Raw genomic sequence first — 18,866 nt, 5'->3', positions numbered from 1 at the left:
TTTTCAGTTCCACAAAACATGTGTAACAGCTGTTTGTAATACAGCCATCAGATACAGAAAGCACTCAACTCGTGACAAGTGACAACATTCAATTGGATTGGTTGACACAATAACCAATCACAGCTGCTAGGTGCTGGGTGAGCTCAAAATGTTAGCTCACCCAGCTTCAACTTCTCAGCGGTTTAAAAATACTAAAAAGCTAAGAATTTGACCCGCTGCACCCTCTTTGCATCTTTTCAAAGGGCTCAAGTGGTGTATGCATTTTGAAAGCACACCCGAGCTATTAACACGAAAGTGACGCAATGTTTACACATAGAAAAGTGCCCTCTTCATGAAGCACTAATGCTTCATTCTCCTCGTGAAGAGGGCAATGAAGCATTAGTATGAAGTGTTTAATTTTATGAATTGCACGAAGTCTGCAAACAATTGGGAAGTCTTTAACAGGAATAAATGCAAAAATATAATATCGGTGATACTGATATTTCGTGGATGAGCACTGCACATCCAGAATATTCACCCCTGATATATATATATATAAAGAGAGAGAGAGAGAGAGATCAAAATGGTCAGATACTTCCCTTGTGGCTAGGAAGCTGAAAAATTTTGGACAGAGGTGGTTTTCAGTTTACAACCAAGGAGAAAAATCCAAAAACCCAATATTTTTGAAAATATCCACTTTGTGAATGGTGGGTGGTCAGTAGCCATTGGCATACAGTAAAGTGAAGTGATCTATTGTATGTGTGACAAGAATCAGGTTTTCAGACAATAATAGCTGCAAGAAATCAATCTCTTAACATGAGTGAAAGTTTATCTAATGCTGGTTTATACATTATGTACTGATATAAGATGTTCTAAATATTAACGAATATTTTACTTTCACTATAAAGTATAGTAATTCAAGAAGTATGCACACCACAGAAAGAAGACAGGCAACAACATCCAAGAAAAAGTATGTGCGAATTTTCTTCAATTATGCTACATATATTTGTCTCTAAAATACATCTGCAATGCCCTAAAAATTCTTGAGTAAAAAAGCCAATGACATTAAAAAAAAGGGGCACTCCTAAACAAAAGCAGGCAAAATAGCCGTAAAAATAATAGTTTTAACAGGAGTAACATGAGAGTTTTCTCAGAAATAATACATATAGTAATTCAAGTAAGTTTAATGCATATAATAATATGCAATTTCCATCAAGTATCTCTTAATATTTTATACATTTTAAAATTTATAATATTTTGAGTATATAAAACAATGTTACATATCTACAATGATACATATTTATATAATGTGTATGTCGCTAAATAAATGACATATTGAAATTTTGCACACGAGGATGATGATCCTAGTTAAAACCACAATCATCACCCTAGATAAGCTCATAAATGTAATGGAACAAGGAAATGCATAATAGAGTAAGATTTTTAGGTTTCACAAAGGCATTTTATAGGATACTATATATAGATCGGTATAGAAACTGATTAGAAGAAATAGTGGTGGGAATATGGCAATGGTCAACTGATATGCTGGTAGTTTAAATGGTTGTATAGCATATATTGCACATCTGTGACGAGTCCTTGAAGCACATAGAGATTTCATATAACAACAATAATAATAATAATAATCCCCTCAATCAGGCATCACTTTGACGTGGTGGGCGGGCCAGTGCATTCTGAGGATGCTAAAGGCTATGTTGGCCGAAGACAAGCCTTAGCAGAGGAGCCAGACTAAGCGTGCCACACCCCTCCCAATTTAAATGGTGAATTGAAGAAAAAAGTCATCTATATCTGATTAATTGTTACCTGGATCAACAAGGGATGCACTTGGTGCTATAGCTCCTGGATATTAAGTGATAAATGAACTCAGGGCTCAGACTCTTTTGCTGGGCAACCAGGACAAAGAAATGAAATGGAACTAAAAGAAGAATATTGAAAATGAAAGAAATGGACTTTGTATGAAAACAAGATGATCATGAAGCATATTATGAATCAAATACAGCACCAAGAGGATACTAAAAACAAATGTATGAAATTTGGAAACAAATTCCCTAATAGTAGAGGCACTGAGCAGCAACTGATGGACTAATGAAGATTTATTGTAAGAAACAAAGTTCTCAGTGATGTTGAACTTGAAGAATTGCAAAGACATATTACAATGGAATCCCAGCAAGAACTTGAGGCAGCGACAAGGCCCATGAAAGAAACAGTTCAGTTTTCTGAGTTGTCTGTTTGTGGGATTGTAATCCAATTCTTGGTATGTTGATCGATCCCGTAATAAAAGAGCGAGTTTTCTTTAATAATTGGCAGAATCTATAATAACATACCAAGAATTGGATTACAACTCTACTAACAGACAACTCAGAAAACTGAACTGTTTACTAGATGAAGTTGTAAGCCTTGATGTAGACACCACAGAAAAACTTAAAACTTTTGCTAGAACCTCTATGTTCTATAGTTTACTTATAATACATAAAAAAAAAAAAAAATACATCCCTTTTCATTCAATTGTCGACTGCAGAAATTAACCTACCCAAATAGTCAAACTTTTAGTACATCTATTGAAAGCTCAGATTGGCAACTCCTGCTCATTCATAAAAAATTCTTCCGATTTTCTAGATAAAGTGAAATATTTTTCCCTACAACCAACTGATATAATGGTTAGCTTTTATATAGAATCTCTCTTCACAAATACTGAGGATACACTACATCACTTTCAGAAGCATTTCTACAGGATATAGTGAAATTATTCAACTTTGTTATGCACTCCGGATATTTGTCAAAATAAGTTTTACAGTCAAGTTGAAAGAACTGCAATAGGAAGTCCACTCTCTCCCGCACTTGCTAACTTTCATTTAGAACATTTAAAAAACATCCTTTTCTTGTCCTTACACACTCAGCCTTCATTTTGGGTTTGTTACACAGAGGATGTTTTTGCTATCTGGCCCCATAACGAAGACACATTACTTACTTTTTTATCTAACACAAGCAATCTACATCCATGAATTAAATTTACTATGGAAATGAAAAAAGACAACAAACTGTCCTTTTTTAAATATTCTACTCCTCTGCTCAAGATCATGTGAATTAATTCTTTCCATTTATTGAAAGCCTATTTTCACTTAATGCTACATTCAACAGCAATCGGCTCAGCATCCATCACAGAAACGAGAATTATAAAAACTTTATTGCGACATGTTCATACTATTTGTTCTAGACCTCAACTATTACAGCAGGAACTTTCAAACATCAAATGTTAATGAAACTCAATGGCCTCTCAGAAAGCACCACACAACAGCTTTCTAATTCTGATAATCCTAGTTCAAATAACAAGGAAACAATAAATTGAGTTCCAATCCCTTACATTTCTGTCAGAACCCATTTCCAGAATTCTTAAGAAATACAATTTAATGGCTACTTTTCTTCCTATCAACATATTATCAGCATGGTTTCCATCTTCAAAAGATAAACGATCACCTCTAGTTCTTCCTGATGTCTACCAAGTTCCTTGTGACTGTCATCATTCTTGCTTTGGACAAACTGGATGCTCTGTTGAAAAGACAATACTCGAACATCAATCTCATACCGAGCGAGTACGAAGGACAACAAATCAGAATGGGATAGTTAGTATAAGGCATCAAAATAGGGATGGGACAAATGGGCTTCTGCAATTCATGTATACTAATGCCAGAAGTATTAGGAACAAGAAGGAAGAATTGTTGGCCTCTTGGTTCGCACTTCCAGGCCACAGGTTATTGGCATTAGTGAAACATGGCTGACAGAAGATGATATAGCTAGTGGGATTGAATGTGAGGGGTATAGTGTGTTCAAGAGTGACAGGGAGAATAAAATGGGGGGGGGGAGTATTGTTGATGATAGCTGATGAGCTGCAACCAAGGAGAATAGAAGTTTAATTGCAGGAGAAAAGAGCACATTTGAGGCCATTTGGTGTGAGATCGTGGCTAGCAGAACAAAACATACAATTGGGTGCTGCTATAGACCAGGTGATGGAATAGATGGTGGAAATAGTATGCATAAGCAAATAGAAGAAATGAGTGGAAGGAGGGTAATTATTATGGGAGATTTCAACTATGGTAACATTGATCGGAAGGAGGAGAGGACACATGGGAGGAAGGAATTGGATTTGATGTGGTTATTAAGGGATAACTATCTGCGACAGCATGTGGAAAATACTACAGGTCAGAGAGTGCTTGACCTAGTAATTGCATCTGAGAATTTGGCTGTAACAAATATGACCATGTTGCCACCAATTGGTGAGAGTGATCATAGGGTCTTGACTTGGGAGGTGGCTAAGGGTGTGGAATTTACAATTAAGACAGGGTACATGTGGAATTATTGGGCTGGTAAGTATGACAAGCTTAGAATTTTTAACTAAGTAATTTAAGGAAATTACAATGTCACTAGGATATACATTAAAATAAATTTTAATTTATTTTAATGTTCAAAACAACCAACACCCCAGAATCAAATTCACCCTGGAAGAAGGAAAAAACAACTGCCTTCCTTTCTTAGACACACTAGTCACCCGCCAGCCTGATGGAACCTTGGTTTTCTCAGTCTATAGAAAACCCACTCAGGCAGATACATTCACCAACAATCCCACCACACCTCCTCGCAACAATATGGAGTCATTAAGACACTACACAACAGGGCTAAACTTATCTGTTCAAATGACAATGCCCTAACCACAGAACTAAACCACATTCTCAACACTTTCTCAGCCAATGGCTACCCCTCCAAAAAATATTGAAACCAGTAAACCACAAACCCCCCCCCCCCCCACCTTCACAACAAGGATTACTCAAAATCCATCACCATACCCTATATCTGAGGCACCTCGGAAAAAATTACAAAAATCCTAAAAAAACATGACTTAACTTCTTGTTACAGACCATATAAAAAAATTGGCATCCCTTATCTGCTCTACTAAAGACCAACCTCCCCCCCCCCCCAGACCTACCTGGTGTATACCAGGTCCCTTGCAGCTGTAAGCTGTCCTACTTTGGCCAAACAGGCAGGACAGCCAATATCAGAATTTCAGAACAGAAGGACTACATCCGGTTTCACCAGTACAGCCACTCTGGTCTTGCTGACCATGCACTGGATACCTGCCATAGAATAGAGTGGAAGAAAGCCACGATAGTACACCGTAGTAAATACAAGTATGAAAGGCTTTTCATGGAATCAGCTTCAGCCCTAAGAAACAATCCGAACCTCAACAAATTTGGCTGCATGAAACTTCCTCAAATTTGGGAAACCTACATCAGAAGACCGTCAGCCCAATCACCCAAGAATACCAACATTGCCCACTAGGGGGCACCATCAGGACTTTAGGAGAAATAATAGCTTCCTGCTCCCTCATTTACTGTTTGTTGTGCCTCTGTGCACGTGTCTTGTTCTTAAGTTTCTTGAAAATGCAATGTGACGTTGCCAAAATATTGAAGTATATTAAAATTTATTTTAATGTATATCCTAGTGACGTTGTAATTTCCTTAAATTACATAGTTAAAAATGCATAACCAACGTCTAAGCCTTTCCACGAGGACAAGCTTAGGAGTTTGATTAGTTCAGTGCCATGGCATGTAAAACTGCAAGGGATGGATGTTGATAGTGCATGGGAGGTGGTTAAGAAACGTTTGCAGGAGGCAATGGCTGACTATATACCTAGAGTCCGAATAATAAATCAAGTAGGGGTTAAATGGATGAATAACACTATGAAGCTTGAGCTGCAAAAAAAGAAACAACTGTGGAGGGAATTTAAGGAGAAAGCTGACCGGCAGGCACATGAACGGTATAAAGCGCAAGCCAGAAGGGTAACGAGTGTGGTAAGAAAAGCAAAAAGCGGATTATGAAAGAACATTAGCCATGCAGGCTAAAGAGAATCCCAAACAGTTTTTTCGATATGTTGCAAGTAAAAGAAAAAATGTATACGGAAGAATGATTTTAAAGAATGCCGATGGTAGGAGGTAACCGAATCAGTTGATATAGTGGAATTACTGAGCGAGCACTTTGCAAGAGTATATCATCCAGGTGGTGACATTGCAGGAATGAAAGAACCAACAGCTTATATGGGAATTGTGGTGAATGAAGTGGAGGTGATCACAAAACCTCAATGTCAATACATCTGTGGGATTGGATGGTATATCAGCTCGTGTTGTATGTGAAGCGGCTAAAGAATTGTCAGTGCCCTTCACCATTTTGTTTAATTTGAGGTCTCGGGTCCGGGTTAGTCCTGAGGGGGTGGAAAGAGGGAAAAATAGTTCCACTGCATAAAGGAGGTTCCAAGACTGCTGTTGTAAATTACCAACCAATCAGCATATCAGGAATCGTTGTCAAGGTCTTGGAGAAAATAGTCAAGAGGAAAATAGAGGACTGGATAGATGAAAATGGGATACTGTATGGGGGACAGCATGGTTTTATGAAGGGTAGATCATGCCTCAGTAACTTGCTCACGTTTTATAACACAGTGACGGCTGAACAGTGCTAAGGCCTTTGACAGGATACCACATGGAATTCTAATCAGTAAACTGCAGCATATGGGGATGGATATAGGGTTGGTGAGATGGATATGAGGGTGGTTGATGGAGAGATATCAGAGAGTGGTTTATTCAGGAGTAGAGTCCAAAAGACGGCTTGTGACTAGTGGTATGCCGCAGGGTTCTGTTCTTGGACCACTACTGTTCAATTTGTTCATTAACGATATAGGAAAAATAAAGCACACCATAGTCAATATTTGAAGGATGTTAAAAGTAAAATTGACAGTCACTTAACTTGGCAATGGCTTCAGCTGGCAGGGAAACATCAAGAAAGAGACAGAGGGTCTGATACTTGCTGCTCAAGAACAAGCACTATAAAAGGTGAAGATTGAAAAGATTATTATTATGGGCAACTCCAAGGAGTCCTTAGACTCATCGAGGGAGGCCCTAAACATCATGTCAAGAACTATTCAACATCCACACAGTATCTATCATACTTTGCCTTGAACTCATTCAAAGATCTGCAACAGAAGTATATGGCAACTGTGTAGAAATAAAGAAAGGGACTATGGACCATCTAATTATTTCTTGCAGCAAGACTGCTCATACAGACTATAAAACCAAGGCATGATTGGATAGCAAAACCTGTACACTGGAGCGTGTGCAGTAGGAAACTTTAAAATTCAGACAGATAGACATCTGGAACATAATATGTCAAATATCATGTAACTGGATAAGAATATGTGATTTGTTGATTTGGCAATACCAGTGGATAGTAGGGTTGAAGAAAAAGTGCATGGAAAAATTGACCAAGTATTGGAATCTGGAAATTGAAATTCAACAACTGTGGAACAAAAAAAAAAAAAAGCAACAACAGTTCCAATTGTCATGGGAACAATAGTACTGTACGGCCAAAGATGAGAAGAGACCTTTCGACACTTCTGCGCATGTCACAAGAAGGAGAATCCATTCCGATATTAGGGTAATCAATCTGTCTTCTGGAATGAGTTTGTTTATTATTACAGGTTCGGAAAATTTAGCTTTTCTTTTACGAACATTGTAGTTTTTAAAGTGGCAACTATTTTGCTTGTATAACAGTTGGAAAAAATGTACGTATAGTATTAAAAAAATTAAAAAAGATATAAAATAAAATAAAAATTATTCCTTCATTTCTTTTTCTCCTTCAGCATGAATTGACTATTGTTGACAATTCGCCAAACTAGGTTCTCAGAAGTGTGGGTGTACAATAAGAACATTTGTGAAACTTGTGGACACAATCTCAACTGCAGAAAATGGTACTTTTAAGAGACATCTCACATTTTACAATGATATGTAATCAATTCCTAGGTCTTTGGACAAGGCCTAAACTGGACCCATTTGCCAGTCAAAGATTTCATTGTGCTGTTTCATGTTTCTTGTTACTCTGTAAACTCTATTATAAATAAATATAGAAATAATAATAATGATACCATATCAGCTAACTCTTTATGAGAAACTGTCCAAAAAGAAGAGAATGATTATATCAAGGAAAGGACAGAAAATATGCTAACTGAAGCTTACAAAGAAAAAAGTAGTGAATGTAGTAGGAGATAAGTATTACTTGCCTATGCTCTTGGAATACTGTTTCATTGGTGTATATTAACAACATAGTCCAAAGTATAAAGGAAGATATTCACTAGTAGCAGGCTATGCAAATTTAAGTAATGGAAGAGAATTTCTGATGAGAAAATTGAAAAGACCAATGCTGGTAAAACATGAATGATCATTTCAAGTTTAATACTGCAAATTATTTGGAAATAGAAAATACAATGCAACAGTCTGCAATTTTATGCAAATACATTCACAAGGAGGTGAAGGAGCAAAGAATCTAGGACTGATGATGGATAAAGGGCTAGTTTAAGGAATATATTCCCTTTATGGAACATTAGGGAAGGGTTATTAGTAATAGTGCAGATCTGGTAGCCCTGCAAGAAGATTTGAATAAGCTAGATAGATGGGCAAATGAATGGGGTTGTTGATTTAATGCAGCAAAATGTAAGGTCTTGAGGTTTGGGACAAATCAATGGGATGCTGCATACTCTATGGGAGGAGTTAAACTGGAGGAAGTAGGGGAGACAAGAGATCTGGGGTTGATAGAAACCTGAAATTGAGGGGACATATTGCAAAGGTAGTGAAGGTAACACAGAGGATTGCTGCAATAATGAGAAGGACACTGACCTGCAGAGATAAAGTGGTTATAATTCCATTGTATAAGTCTCGGATCAGACCACACTTACACTACTGTTCTCAGATCTGGTCCCCAGGATTTGAAGGGGATAAATTAACTGTGGAAAGGGTACAAAGGCAGATAACAAAGATGGTGTCAGGACTGTACAATGTTAGTTATGAGGATCAGCTGAGGGAGTGTGGACTGCAGAGTTTGGTGGATAGAAGAAGGAGAGGTGATATGATTGAGACTTTTAAACTGTTGAGAGGGGGTTACAGGGTTGACACTGGGGAGTTCTTTTGCTTGGTTGAACAGCGGGAAGGAGTCATGACAAGGGGCCATCCCTGGAAGTTACGAAAGGAAACTGCGAGAAAGAGGGTGAGGAGTGGTTTCTTTGCATGGAGGATGGTTGAACTACGGAATGCATTGCCTGATGGAATGGTGAGAGTGAGAACGGTCAATGCGTTTAAGGAGTGGTATGATAGACTTTCCTATGAGGGACCTCCCTCGATGAGTCTTTTGACTCCATGGAGGCCTGAATAATAATACTAATATAGTAACAGTTGTGAAAGTCACTCAGAGCACTGCTGCCATATCGAAGAGGAGGGAAAGGATACTAATCAGTATAAGAAAGTGATTATGCCTTTGCATAAAGCCTGGTTCAGCCTGCACCTGTACTACATGCAGATTTGCTGTGGACAGACCAGAGGTGAATAAATAAGAGTATAGGAAACTGTAAAATTCAGAGATAATAAAAATTATATTAAAACCCTGGGATGTTGAGTACAGTGACAGGTTGAGAGAATGTGCTTAATAGTGCTTGACAAATAGAAGAGTTAACGTCATATGAAATATTACGTTAACCAGGTGATGGAAAAGATATACAGTAATCCCTGAAAACAGTATGAGGGTGTGAACAAGGTAGTGGAAAGTGGATTTTTTGATATGGAGAGAGAGAGAATGGTGGGTTGTGAAAGGAAATGCTAAATACTGAATGCGCCAACATTAAAAAACTTCAAGATATTGTACTGCAGAATAAAAGAACTTTCCATGATGAGGGTTGTGACTCCAGACATGGAAATAATGTTATTTAAATTGCATACTGAAAAATTGAAAACAGTCTTACCTCCATTGTCTGAGAGTGATTCATGGATTTTATGGCATTAATAGCACATTGACGAGAAGCATATGTAACAAAAGCACAACCTTAGAAAAGATAAAAAAAAAAAAAAGAAGTAAGTTTATAATGATTATACTTTGCTATCATAAAATGACAAAAATAGACCACTTAAAGATATAAATATAATTGAAACAGTAATAAGCACCTTTGCTTTGACCATTGGCATCACGTAGTACCGTACATTCTTCTATCGTACCGAATGGAGAGAACATGATTCGCACGTCATTCTCATTGCATTTTTTGGACAACATCCCAATAAATAATTTTCGTTCTAATAAAAGTAAGAATAATAAATTCAATACTTTTTGTATAGTGAGTAATAAATTAAGTTACTTTAAAAAGAAAATCTATATAACAAGTCAGCACTAAGGAAATAGTTTCAAGAAAAAGAAAACAATTTATCATCATCATCACCATCAAATTCCTGACATGTACTCTCAAGGAGTGTACAGGATATTATTATTACGTGACACGACACCTCCAGGGAATCCAAAGATTTATCGAGCGAGGGCACCTACTCTACTACTCTCTGTCTCCACTAAATTTACATCATTAGTAACTTCCAATGTACAATTTTCATCCAAATGAACCTGTTATCTGTCAAGACTCCTTATCAGATCTTATATTCTTCTAAGGCACTTTTTACTGTATCAATCCTCCTATATCTTGGTCTTTCTCTGAGTCTTTTTCCTGCCAACCTGGCAGAGAATACTAGTTTTGCTAATCTTTCCTCGCCCATTCTGTTCAAGTGACCATACCACTTGAGACCAGCTCTGCTAACACACTCCTGAATACTGACAATATCAAGTTTTTTCCTAATATCCTCGTTTTTAATATGATATTATCATATTATTACCATCATGAACAGATGGCATTGATGCCATCTGTTCATGATCCTAATCTTTCTCAGGACTCTCGTATCTGCGGTCTCTAGTCTTTGGTCAAGTGTTTTACTAATGACCCAGCTCTCAGATCCACATGTTAAAATTGGTTTGAACACTTTCTTGTATATAGCTAATTTAGTGTTTTGACTAATTTCTCTCTTATTCCATAAAAATTTATTCAGTTGACTTCCTACCATACCAGCTTTATTGATTCTGTTGTCTATTTCCATATTTAATTTACCATCTTCACTAAAAATTGTGCCTAAGTAGCTGAAATGTTTTACTTTTTCGTATAGGTTCTCCAATCACAATGCAGTTGATAGTTTCAATTTATCTTAAGTTTAATAGACTAAGTGAACATAAACTTACCCATTATTTTAAGAACTAAAAAAATGAATAGCAAAAGAATTAGAGAAATTATGATCTACGGAGAGATTCTATTCCAGCTTATCAACCCCAATAAAAGCCATTTCTCTTCTCCTCCCTCTCACAACTATTATGGCTAGAACTAAAGAGTGGACATACACTTTTGCCATAAAAAAAAAAAAAAATGATAAATAAATAAAAACAATGATGTTCACACTATTTATGTGGTCTGCCAATTTGTAACAGCTTACTATATATCGATATATAAAAGTTTTAAGAGTGCATAGGGCATCAGCGCATATCTTAATTGGTCCAATGCAATTAATTGTAGTATAACTTTGAATACTTTAATTTATGAATTAAGTGTAACCAAATCTATGTATAGTGAGGGGCAATGTGTCTGTTTTTAAATACATCAGAAAACAATTATGAAGAAGAATGCTCTATTTGATTGGTATATTTGAATTACTCAAAGGTGTAAATAAGTGAACCATCATTAATAAGTCATGTGAGAATGGGAAATGTAAAGGAAAGAATAAGTGTGAGTAGAAATACTTTTATTAATGGCAAACAAATTATTAATAATTAACATTTGTGATATGTGTTTCCTATAAGTTAATGAGTAGAGCAAACTTTGTTTGCTCTCACTGGGATAAAGGATTAAACTAAATTTATTATAGTCTAACCTAGTGAAAAATAAACTTTCAGCATGTGATCCTATTAAATCTAGACATGAATAAGTGAATTTATTATGGAACAATTAAACAAAAACAACTTACGACGAGAGGGAAAGAGGTTTGTTTGAAAAGTATAAATAACTAACCAATAATAAACAGCCACTATAGAGAGAGGCTAATCCAATGAACTAATAATGTTGATCAGGTAATTCATTTAGGTAATTCATTTGTGCATGTTATGTGTATTTCCTGGTTTATGTATATTATGCTTCATTTCGAATAATTTTCTTTTGTTTACTGCAAAACATATACTGAGTGTCAGTATATATTTTACGCAATAACAGGATTCATAATAATAATAATAATAATATCCAATTATTATCAGAATTATCCACATTTACGGGAATACTATTCGTTTTTTTTTTTAATGGATATCTCACATATACTAGTATTTTGTTGTAGATCAACAACTTCTTTTAATATACATAAATATTCATTTTTATTCAGGAATAGATAATTTTTTACTACATCTGTTGTTTCCGGAGACCAGAATAAAGATGTCCCTACAACAGGGGTCTTCAACCTTTCAGACAGTGTGGGCCGCATTAAAAATTTCAATGAAGCCTGTGGGCCACTAAGCTATACTGCAGTATTTAGAATTGTAAGATGCTTTCATTCACAAAGAACGCTGTGCATTTCATACTTTACATAAAATCTTATAAAAATAAACAAACTCAGCTTTAAGAGCACAGGTAGGAGTCAGGTTCATGATAAGTACATACAATCAATACTTGAAAAAATATAAATTAATGAAGAAAACATTCATTTTTTACAATGTCAATGGGCAACTAGGCAATGTTTTTCCTTGACCAGCTTGTCCATGTTGGCATCAATGTTGGAAGTTGCTATGCACAGAGTATTCTCGAGATGCTGGTCCGTAATCTGAGTTCTTTTCTTGGACTTCACATGCTTCATTCTGGAGAAGAACTGCTTATATAAGTATAAGCAGTTCCTAACAAAGCGCACATCTTCAAAGTATACCAGCGAAGATTAGGGAATGCATCCTCAGAAATGTAATCTTTGTAAAATGTAAGCAACGGCACATCGAATAATTTTTCTCTCAAAGAAGAGTGTTTTGGAGTTCAAGCAGCCACATTTGTACTGAGCCTGGCATTTCGGCAACATTGACACTTGAATGGCATTGAAAATAAATCTAAAGAAGACTGTCGGTTATGAAAATCACTAAATCTCTCTTTGAACTCACTTTGCAACACAGTAATTTTGTAGCATATCCATCAAGAGATGAACAGTTGGACTTAGCGAGAAGCTGAAAATGAGTTAAGTCTTTTTTTTTGTGAGTTGTGCCTCCCAAAGTTTCAGCTTGGCCACAAAAGCTTTGATGTGATCAAACAGAGTGTGCACTGGTTGATCTTTGGATTGTTGCCACGTATTTAGGTCATTCACATGCAATGAGATGTTTGTCAAAAGGCAAAGTCTGTCATCCACTTTGGATCGTTAAATTCCGCAATTGGATTCCCCCTTGGTTTGCATAAACTACTGTATTTCGCTCCTTAAGTCAAATACTGTATTTTAGTACAGTGGTAAAAAACACTCAACAGGCATAGAGTCAGGAATACATATCCATACTTAAAGTAGAAAAGCCATCAAAAGCCTGAAATGTGGAAAGGCAGCAGGAGTAGATGATATTCGACCAGAAATGCTCAAGTATGGAGGTATAAAAGTCTCACACTGCATTGTTCAGAAGGCCTGGACAGAGGAACGAATTCCAGATGATTGCAGTAGAGCTCTCATAGTACAAAAAGGGAAATAAAACTAAATGTGAGAATTATAGCAGTATTTCCCTAATGAGTGTTCCTGGTAAGATATATGTTGAGAAGGATTGTGGAAGAGAAGCTTGGTGATGAACAAGCTGGATTCAGGCCAAATAGACGCTGTAAGGATCAGATTTTCACTTTATGACAGATAGTTGAGAAATCATGGGAATATAACAAAGATCTGCATTTAAGTTTTGTAGATCTGGAAAAGACATATCACAAGGTGCCAAGAGAGGAGCTATTCAAAACGCTACAGTTATATGGTGTCAATGGGGTATTATATCAAACAATACTTAGTCTTTATTAGAGTTGTAAGTCAGTAGTTAGAATTGAAGGAAGTACAGGAAGATGGTTTAATGTTAAATCTGGTGTCAGATTTAACATTAAACAAGGATGTACATTATCTCCTTTCTTATTCGTTATCTATATGGGTCATATTATGAAGAAAAGTTGTATTAAATCTGATATCAAAATTGGAGATGTTAATGTCAGCTCTTTGCTTTATGTTGATGATGTTATACTTCTAAATAAATATGCTACAAGTCTGCAAGATTCCCTGTCAAGATTGAATAACTGTTGTAATAGATATGGTATGAATGTTAGCATTAAAAAGATAAAGACAATGAAAATAGGCAGAAACATTGAAAATATCAACTACATTGTGAATGGAGAACCTATAGAACAAGTAAAACATTTCAGCTACTTAAGCACAATTTTTAGTGAAGATGGTAAATTAAATATGGAAATAGACTACAGAATCAAAGCTGGTATGGTAGGAAGCCAACTGAATAAATTTTTATAGGATAAGAGAGAAATTAGTCAAAACACTAAATTAGCTATATACAAGAAAGTGTGCAAACCAATTTTAACGTATGGATCTGAGAGCTGGGTCAGAAGTAAAACACTTGACCAAAGACTAGAGACCGCAGATACGAGAGTCCTGAGAAAGATTAGCATCATGAACAGATGGCATCAATGGTAATATCATTAAAAACGAGGATATTAGGAAAAAACTTGATATTGTCGGTATTCAGGAATGCATTAGCAGAGCTAATCTCAGATGGTATGCTCACTTAAACAGAATGGGAGAGACAAGATTAGCAAAACAAGTATTCTCTTCCAGGTTGGCAGGAAAAAGACCCAGAGGAAGACCAAGATATACGAGGATTGATACAGTAAAATGTGCCTTAGAAGACAGAAATATGAGATCTGGTAATATTGGAGTCTTGACAGGTAGCAGACTGATTTGGAGGAAAATTGTAGACAGGAAGTTAGTAATTATGTAAATTTTTCATGTAGTACTATCATATCCTGTACAACTCTTGAGGATATATATTAGGAATTTTATGATGATAATCATTATTATTATTTCGTGACACCTCCAAGGAGTCCAAAGACTCATCGAGGGAGGGCACCCCATTCTACACCTTTTCATCTTCATCATCTATATCAATGCCATCTACTGCTCACCACCACTAGTATTTTTTGTCTGTAAATTGTGTGAGTCCTTAAGGCTGATTTGTCTATATCTCAGGCATGGCAGTAAAAGTACAGAAAAAATTGGTCAAAAAGAGAATTCACAAATGGATGGATAAAAATATGATACTGTATGAAGAGCAACATGGATTTGTGAAGAGTTGGTCATGTCTTAATAATTACTAACTTTTTACAATTGAGTGACAGCTGAGTTGGATAAACGAAATGGCTAAATGGTGATTTTGCTGAATTTTGCAAAGAGATTTGATAGAATACCACATGGAACTCTGTTTTACAAATTAGAACAAATAAGGATGGATAAGACACTGGTTATGTGGATAAGAGGGTGGCTGTTGGACAGATATCCAAATGTGATATATGGAGGTACAGAATCAAGGTGAAAACAGGCAAGGTTCAGTGCTGGGGCCGCTACTGTTTAATTTTCACATAAATGATATAGGAAATAACCTGAAAGAAAATATTCAGTTGTTTGCTGATGATGCGAAATTAGATAAAGTAATAGTTAATCAAAGTGATGTGGAAGCTTGTAGGACGATTTAAATAGGCTTTCAGTATGAGCAAAAGATAATGGGTGTCAATTTAATATGGAGAAATGTAAAGTTATGCATTTCAGGATAAATAGATTATAAGCTGTGTACCACATTGATGGAAATGGAATCTAAGAACTAGATGAAGCTAGAGATTTAAGTGTGGTGGTAGACAGAGAGTTAAAGTTTAGAGGATGTACTACTAAGTTTGAACCATGGAATGCATTGCCTGATGGAGTGGCGAGAGCAAGAACGGTCAATGAATTTAAAGAGTGGTATGATAGACTTTGTGTTTCTTAGGAAGGACCTCCCACGATGAGTCTTTTGACTCCATGGAGGCCTGAATAATAATAATAATAATAATAATAAGTTTGTTATGGTAGATCATAGCATTACTTGGCTATTGAAGAACACATTAACAAGTAGAGATAAGGAAGTTGTTATTCCTCTCTATAAGGCCTTTGATACGTCCATATCTGGATTACTGTGTTCATGTCTGGCCCCCTAGATTTCTTGGAGATGAGGAAGCAGTGGAAGGGATTCAGAGGCAAGTAACCAAGATGATGAGTGGTGTGTGTGTGTGGAATGTTCCCTATGAGAATAGACTGAGGGCATGTGAAGAAGGGAAAAAAAAAAGGGGGGGGAGGTAGAATATGATATAAACATTAAAGTTGCTTAAAGGATTTTATAGGATAGATGCAGGGGAAATGTTTCATCATTTGGGTAGAGGGGTCAAACAACAGGTCATCCCTGGAAGCTGAATAAATGTGTGGTTAGTAGGGAAGAGGACTAGATTTTTGTTTTGAGAGTTGTGAATAAATGGAATGGGTTGCCAGAATCAGTTATGAGTGCTTTGTCTGTTAATGGGTTCCAGGAGAGGTATAGTTTGCCCACCGATTAGAGATCCTTCGACACTTCTGCGCATCTCAGGAAAAAGGAGAATCTATTCCGATAATCAGTCCGTATTGTGGGATGAGTTGTTTATTATTACCGGTCGGAAAATTAACTTCTCTTTTATGATTATTGTAGTTAACTATGTTGCTTGTATAACAGTTGGAAAATTTTACCTATAAAGCACGTATTTCGCGTGTTGGCGACCAATTCAGACATCCTTCATTTCTTTCTCCCCTTCAGCATGAATTGACTATTCTTGGAAAGATGCAAAGCAGAGACCTACAAACAGTGGATGAACTATACAATAGATTATGTGGATGGTTTGAGTCTCCCTCAATGAGTTCTTCAGACTTCATGGAGTTGCCCGTACAATAATAATAATAATAATAATAATAATAAAAGGCAATATTTTTTAGCCTATTTGTTTATAAACAAATAGACTAAAAAATATTGCCTTTTTTTATTTTTGCCTTTTTCCTCATGTGGGGAAAAAGGAAAAATGATTTACTGCTTTTTCTTTGTGCCTCTGCAGCACAATTAGAAGAATGATGAGATACTGGGCACATCGATTGGAAAAGATTTTGAGTTTAATTCTCTTCAATGAAAGGAAACCTTACATTTTTAATTAAAGATAAGTTAACCAATCTCATACAAAGGCAACAGTTTTTTTTTTTTTTTTTTTTCTTCTGGAAACTGTGTTTTCATCCTTCAAATAGGCCATAGAATTCTGGTGGATGGCACTGTTGATGGTGGTTATTGCCACTTTCTTCTGCAATGAGTCCTACAATTCCTTGGAGCTAACACAATAATAATATAATAAGAAGAGGTACAGTTATTTTATTAAATAAGAAAGGAAAAAATTAAATGTTGTTAATGGAAGATTTCAAATATGGAGTTTCTTCTTTTGCAGATGATGTTATATACTTTTGTGGCCCTTGAATTCTTTTTTCCATTAATAATGGAGAAATATTTAGAGCTGTATGAAGCTGCTTTGTTTTTGTTAATGTGTGAGTGCATGTGTGGAAGGTCAATTTTATTATATGTATATATTCTATACAATGTATATGAATATATACATATAACATATTCATTCACAATTAAATAGATATATTTTTTCTACATAAGGATTGTTTTAACTTCTTCAGTGGAATTTAAATTGTCTTTAATCTCATGTAGAAATTTCAATTCCTAAGTGCATTATTTATAAATAGCTGAATAAGTGTATAATGTCCTAATACTAATGAATCTTGTACACTCCCTTGAGGGTACATGGCAGGAATTTGATGATGATAATGATCATGATACTAATGAATCTTTAGCAGAAATAATATGTTGGAGTTGCTCCTCATGAGATAAGCTATTTTATTAATATTATAGGAGCAGTTCATAGAGATATTTCATCCTTAATGAATTATTACATCATGCAGAGATTGAAATGCAATGAAAAGGGGAGAAGAAACTGATTGTTAGTGAACAAGCAGTATATGGGGAATTGAGTAAACTAGATGTTAATAAGGCTGTGTGAAATTATGATATATCACTTCATGTTTTGAAGAAATGTATCAGGGTAGTTGATATCCGCCTTGACATTGTTTCCTGTATTTAGGCCTAATGACCCATATGGAGTAGAGCTCTCATAGTACCCATATATAAAAAGGGAAATAAAACTGAATGTGAGAATTACAGAGGTATTTCCCTACTGAGTGTTCCTGGCAAGATCTATGCAAGTATACTTGAGAAACGGTTGAGAAGAATTGTGGAAGAAAAGCTTGGTGAAGAACAAGCTGGATTCAGGCCAAATAGAGGCTGTCAGGATCAGATCTTCACTTTACGACAAATAGTCGAGAAAGCATGGGAATATAACAAAGATCTGTATTTAAGTTTTGTCGATTTGGAAAAGGCATATGACAAGGTGCCAAGAGAGAAGCTATTCAATACGCTGCAGTTATATGGTGTCAATGGGGCATTATATCAAGCAATACTTAGTCTTTATTTGAGTTGTGAGTCAGCAGTTAGAATTGAAGGAAGTACAGGAAGATGGTTTAATGTTAAATCTGGTGTGAGACAAGGATGTACATTATCCCCTCTGTTATTCATTATCTATATGGATCACATTATGAAGGAATGTGGTATTAAACCTGATATCAAAATTGGAGATGTTAATGTCAGCTCTTTGCTTTATGCGGATGATGTTATACTTCTAAATAAATCTGCTACAAGTCTGCAAGATTCTCTGACTAAATTGAATAGCTGTTGTAATAGATATGGTATGAAGGTCAGCAATAAAAAGACAATGAAAATAGGCAGAA

At 35.8% G+C, this 18,866-nt stretch overlaps 1 protein-coding gene across 10 annotated transcripts in view; it reads right to left on the bottom strand.

Moving 5' to 3' along the window:
* LOC150097830 (CUGBP Elav-like family member 1-A) overlaps positions 1 to 18,866 on the bottom strand; it is an 816,588-nt gene that overhangs the window by 359,529 nt on the left and 438,193 nt on the right. For all 10 annotated transcript variants that reach the window (XR_016549571.1, XR_016549569.1, XR_016549568.1 and 7 more), the window contains 2 exons: positions 10,023 to 10,148; positions 9,824 to 9,903 (listed from right to left, as the gene is read on the bottom strand). Coding sequence is in view for 1 of the 10 variants with exons in the window: in XM_090406005.1 (XP_090262131.1) it covers positions 9,824 to 9,903; positions 10,023 to 10,148 (206 nt within the window). In the remaining 9 variants the exon portion in view is untranslated. The remainder of the gene's footprint in view (positions 1 to 9,823; positions 9,904 to 10,022; positions 10,149 to 18,866) is intronic.

The sequence above is a fragment of the Typopeltis vanoorti genome, chromosome 16, assembly GCF_054136105.1.
Source record: "Typopeltis vanoorti isolate ZY-2024b chromosome 16, IOZ_Tvanoo_1.0, whole genome shotgun sequence".
NCBI lineage: Eukaryota > Metazoa > Arthropoda > Arachnida > Uropygi > Thelyphonidae > Typopeltis > Typopeltis vanoorti.
The sequence above is the reverse complement of the archived record's forward strand: the minus strand, read 5'-3'. Positions and strand labels throughout refer to the sequence as shown.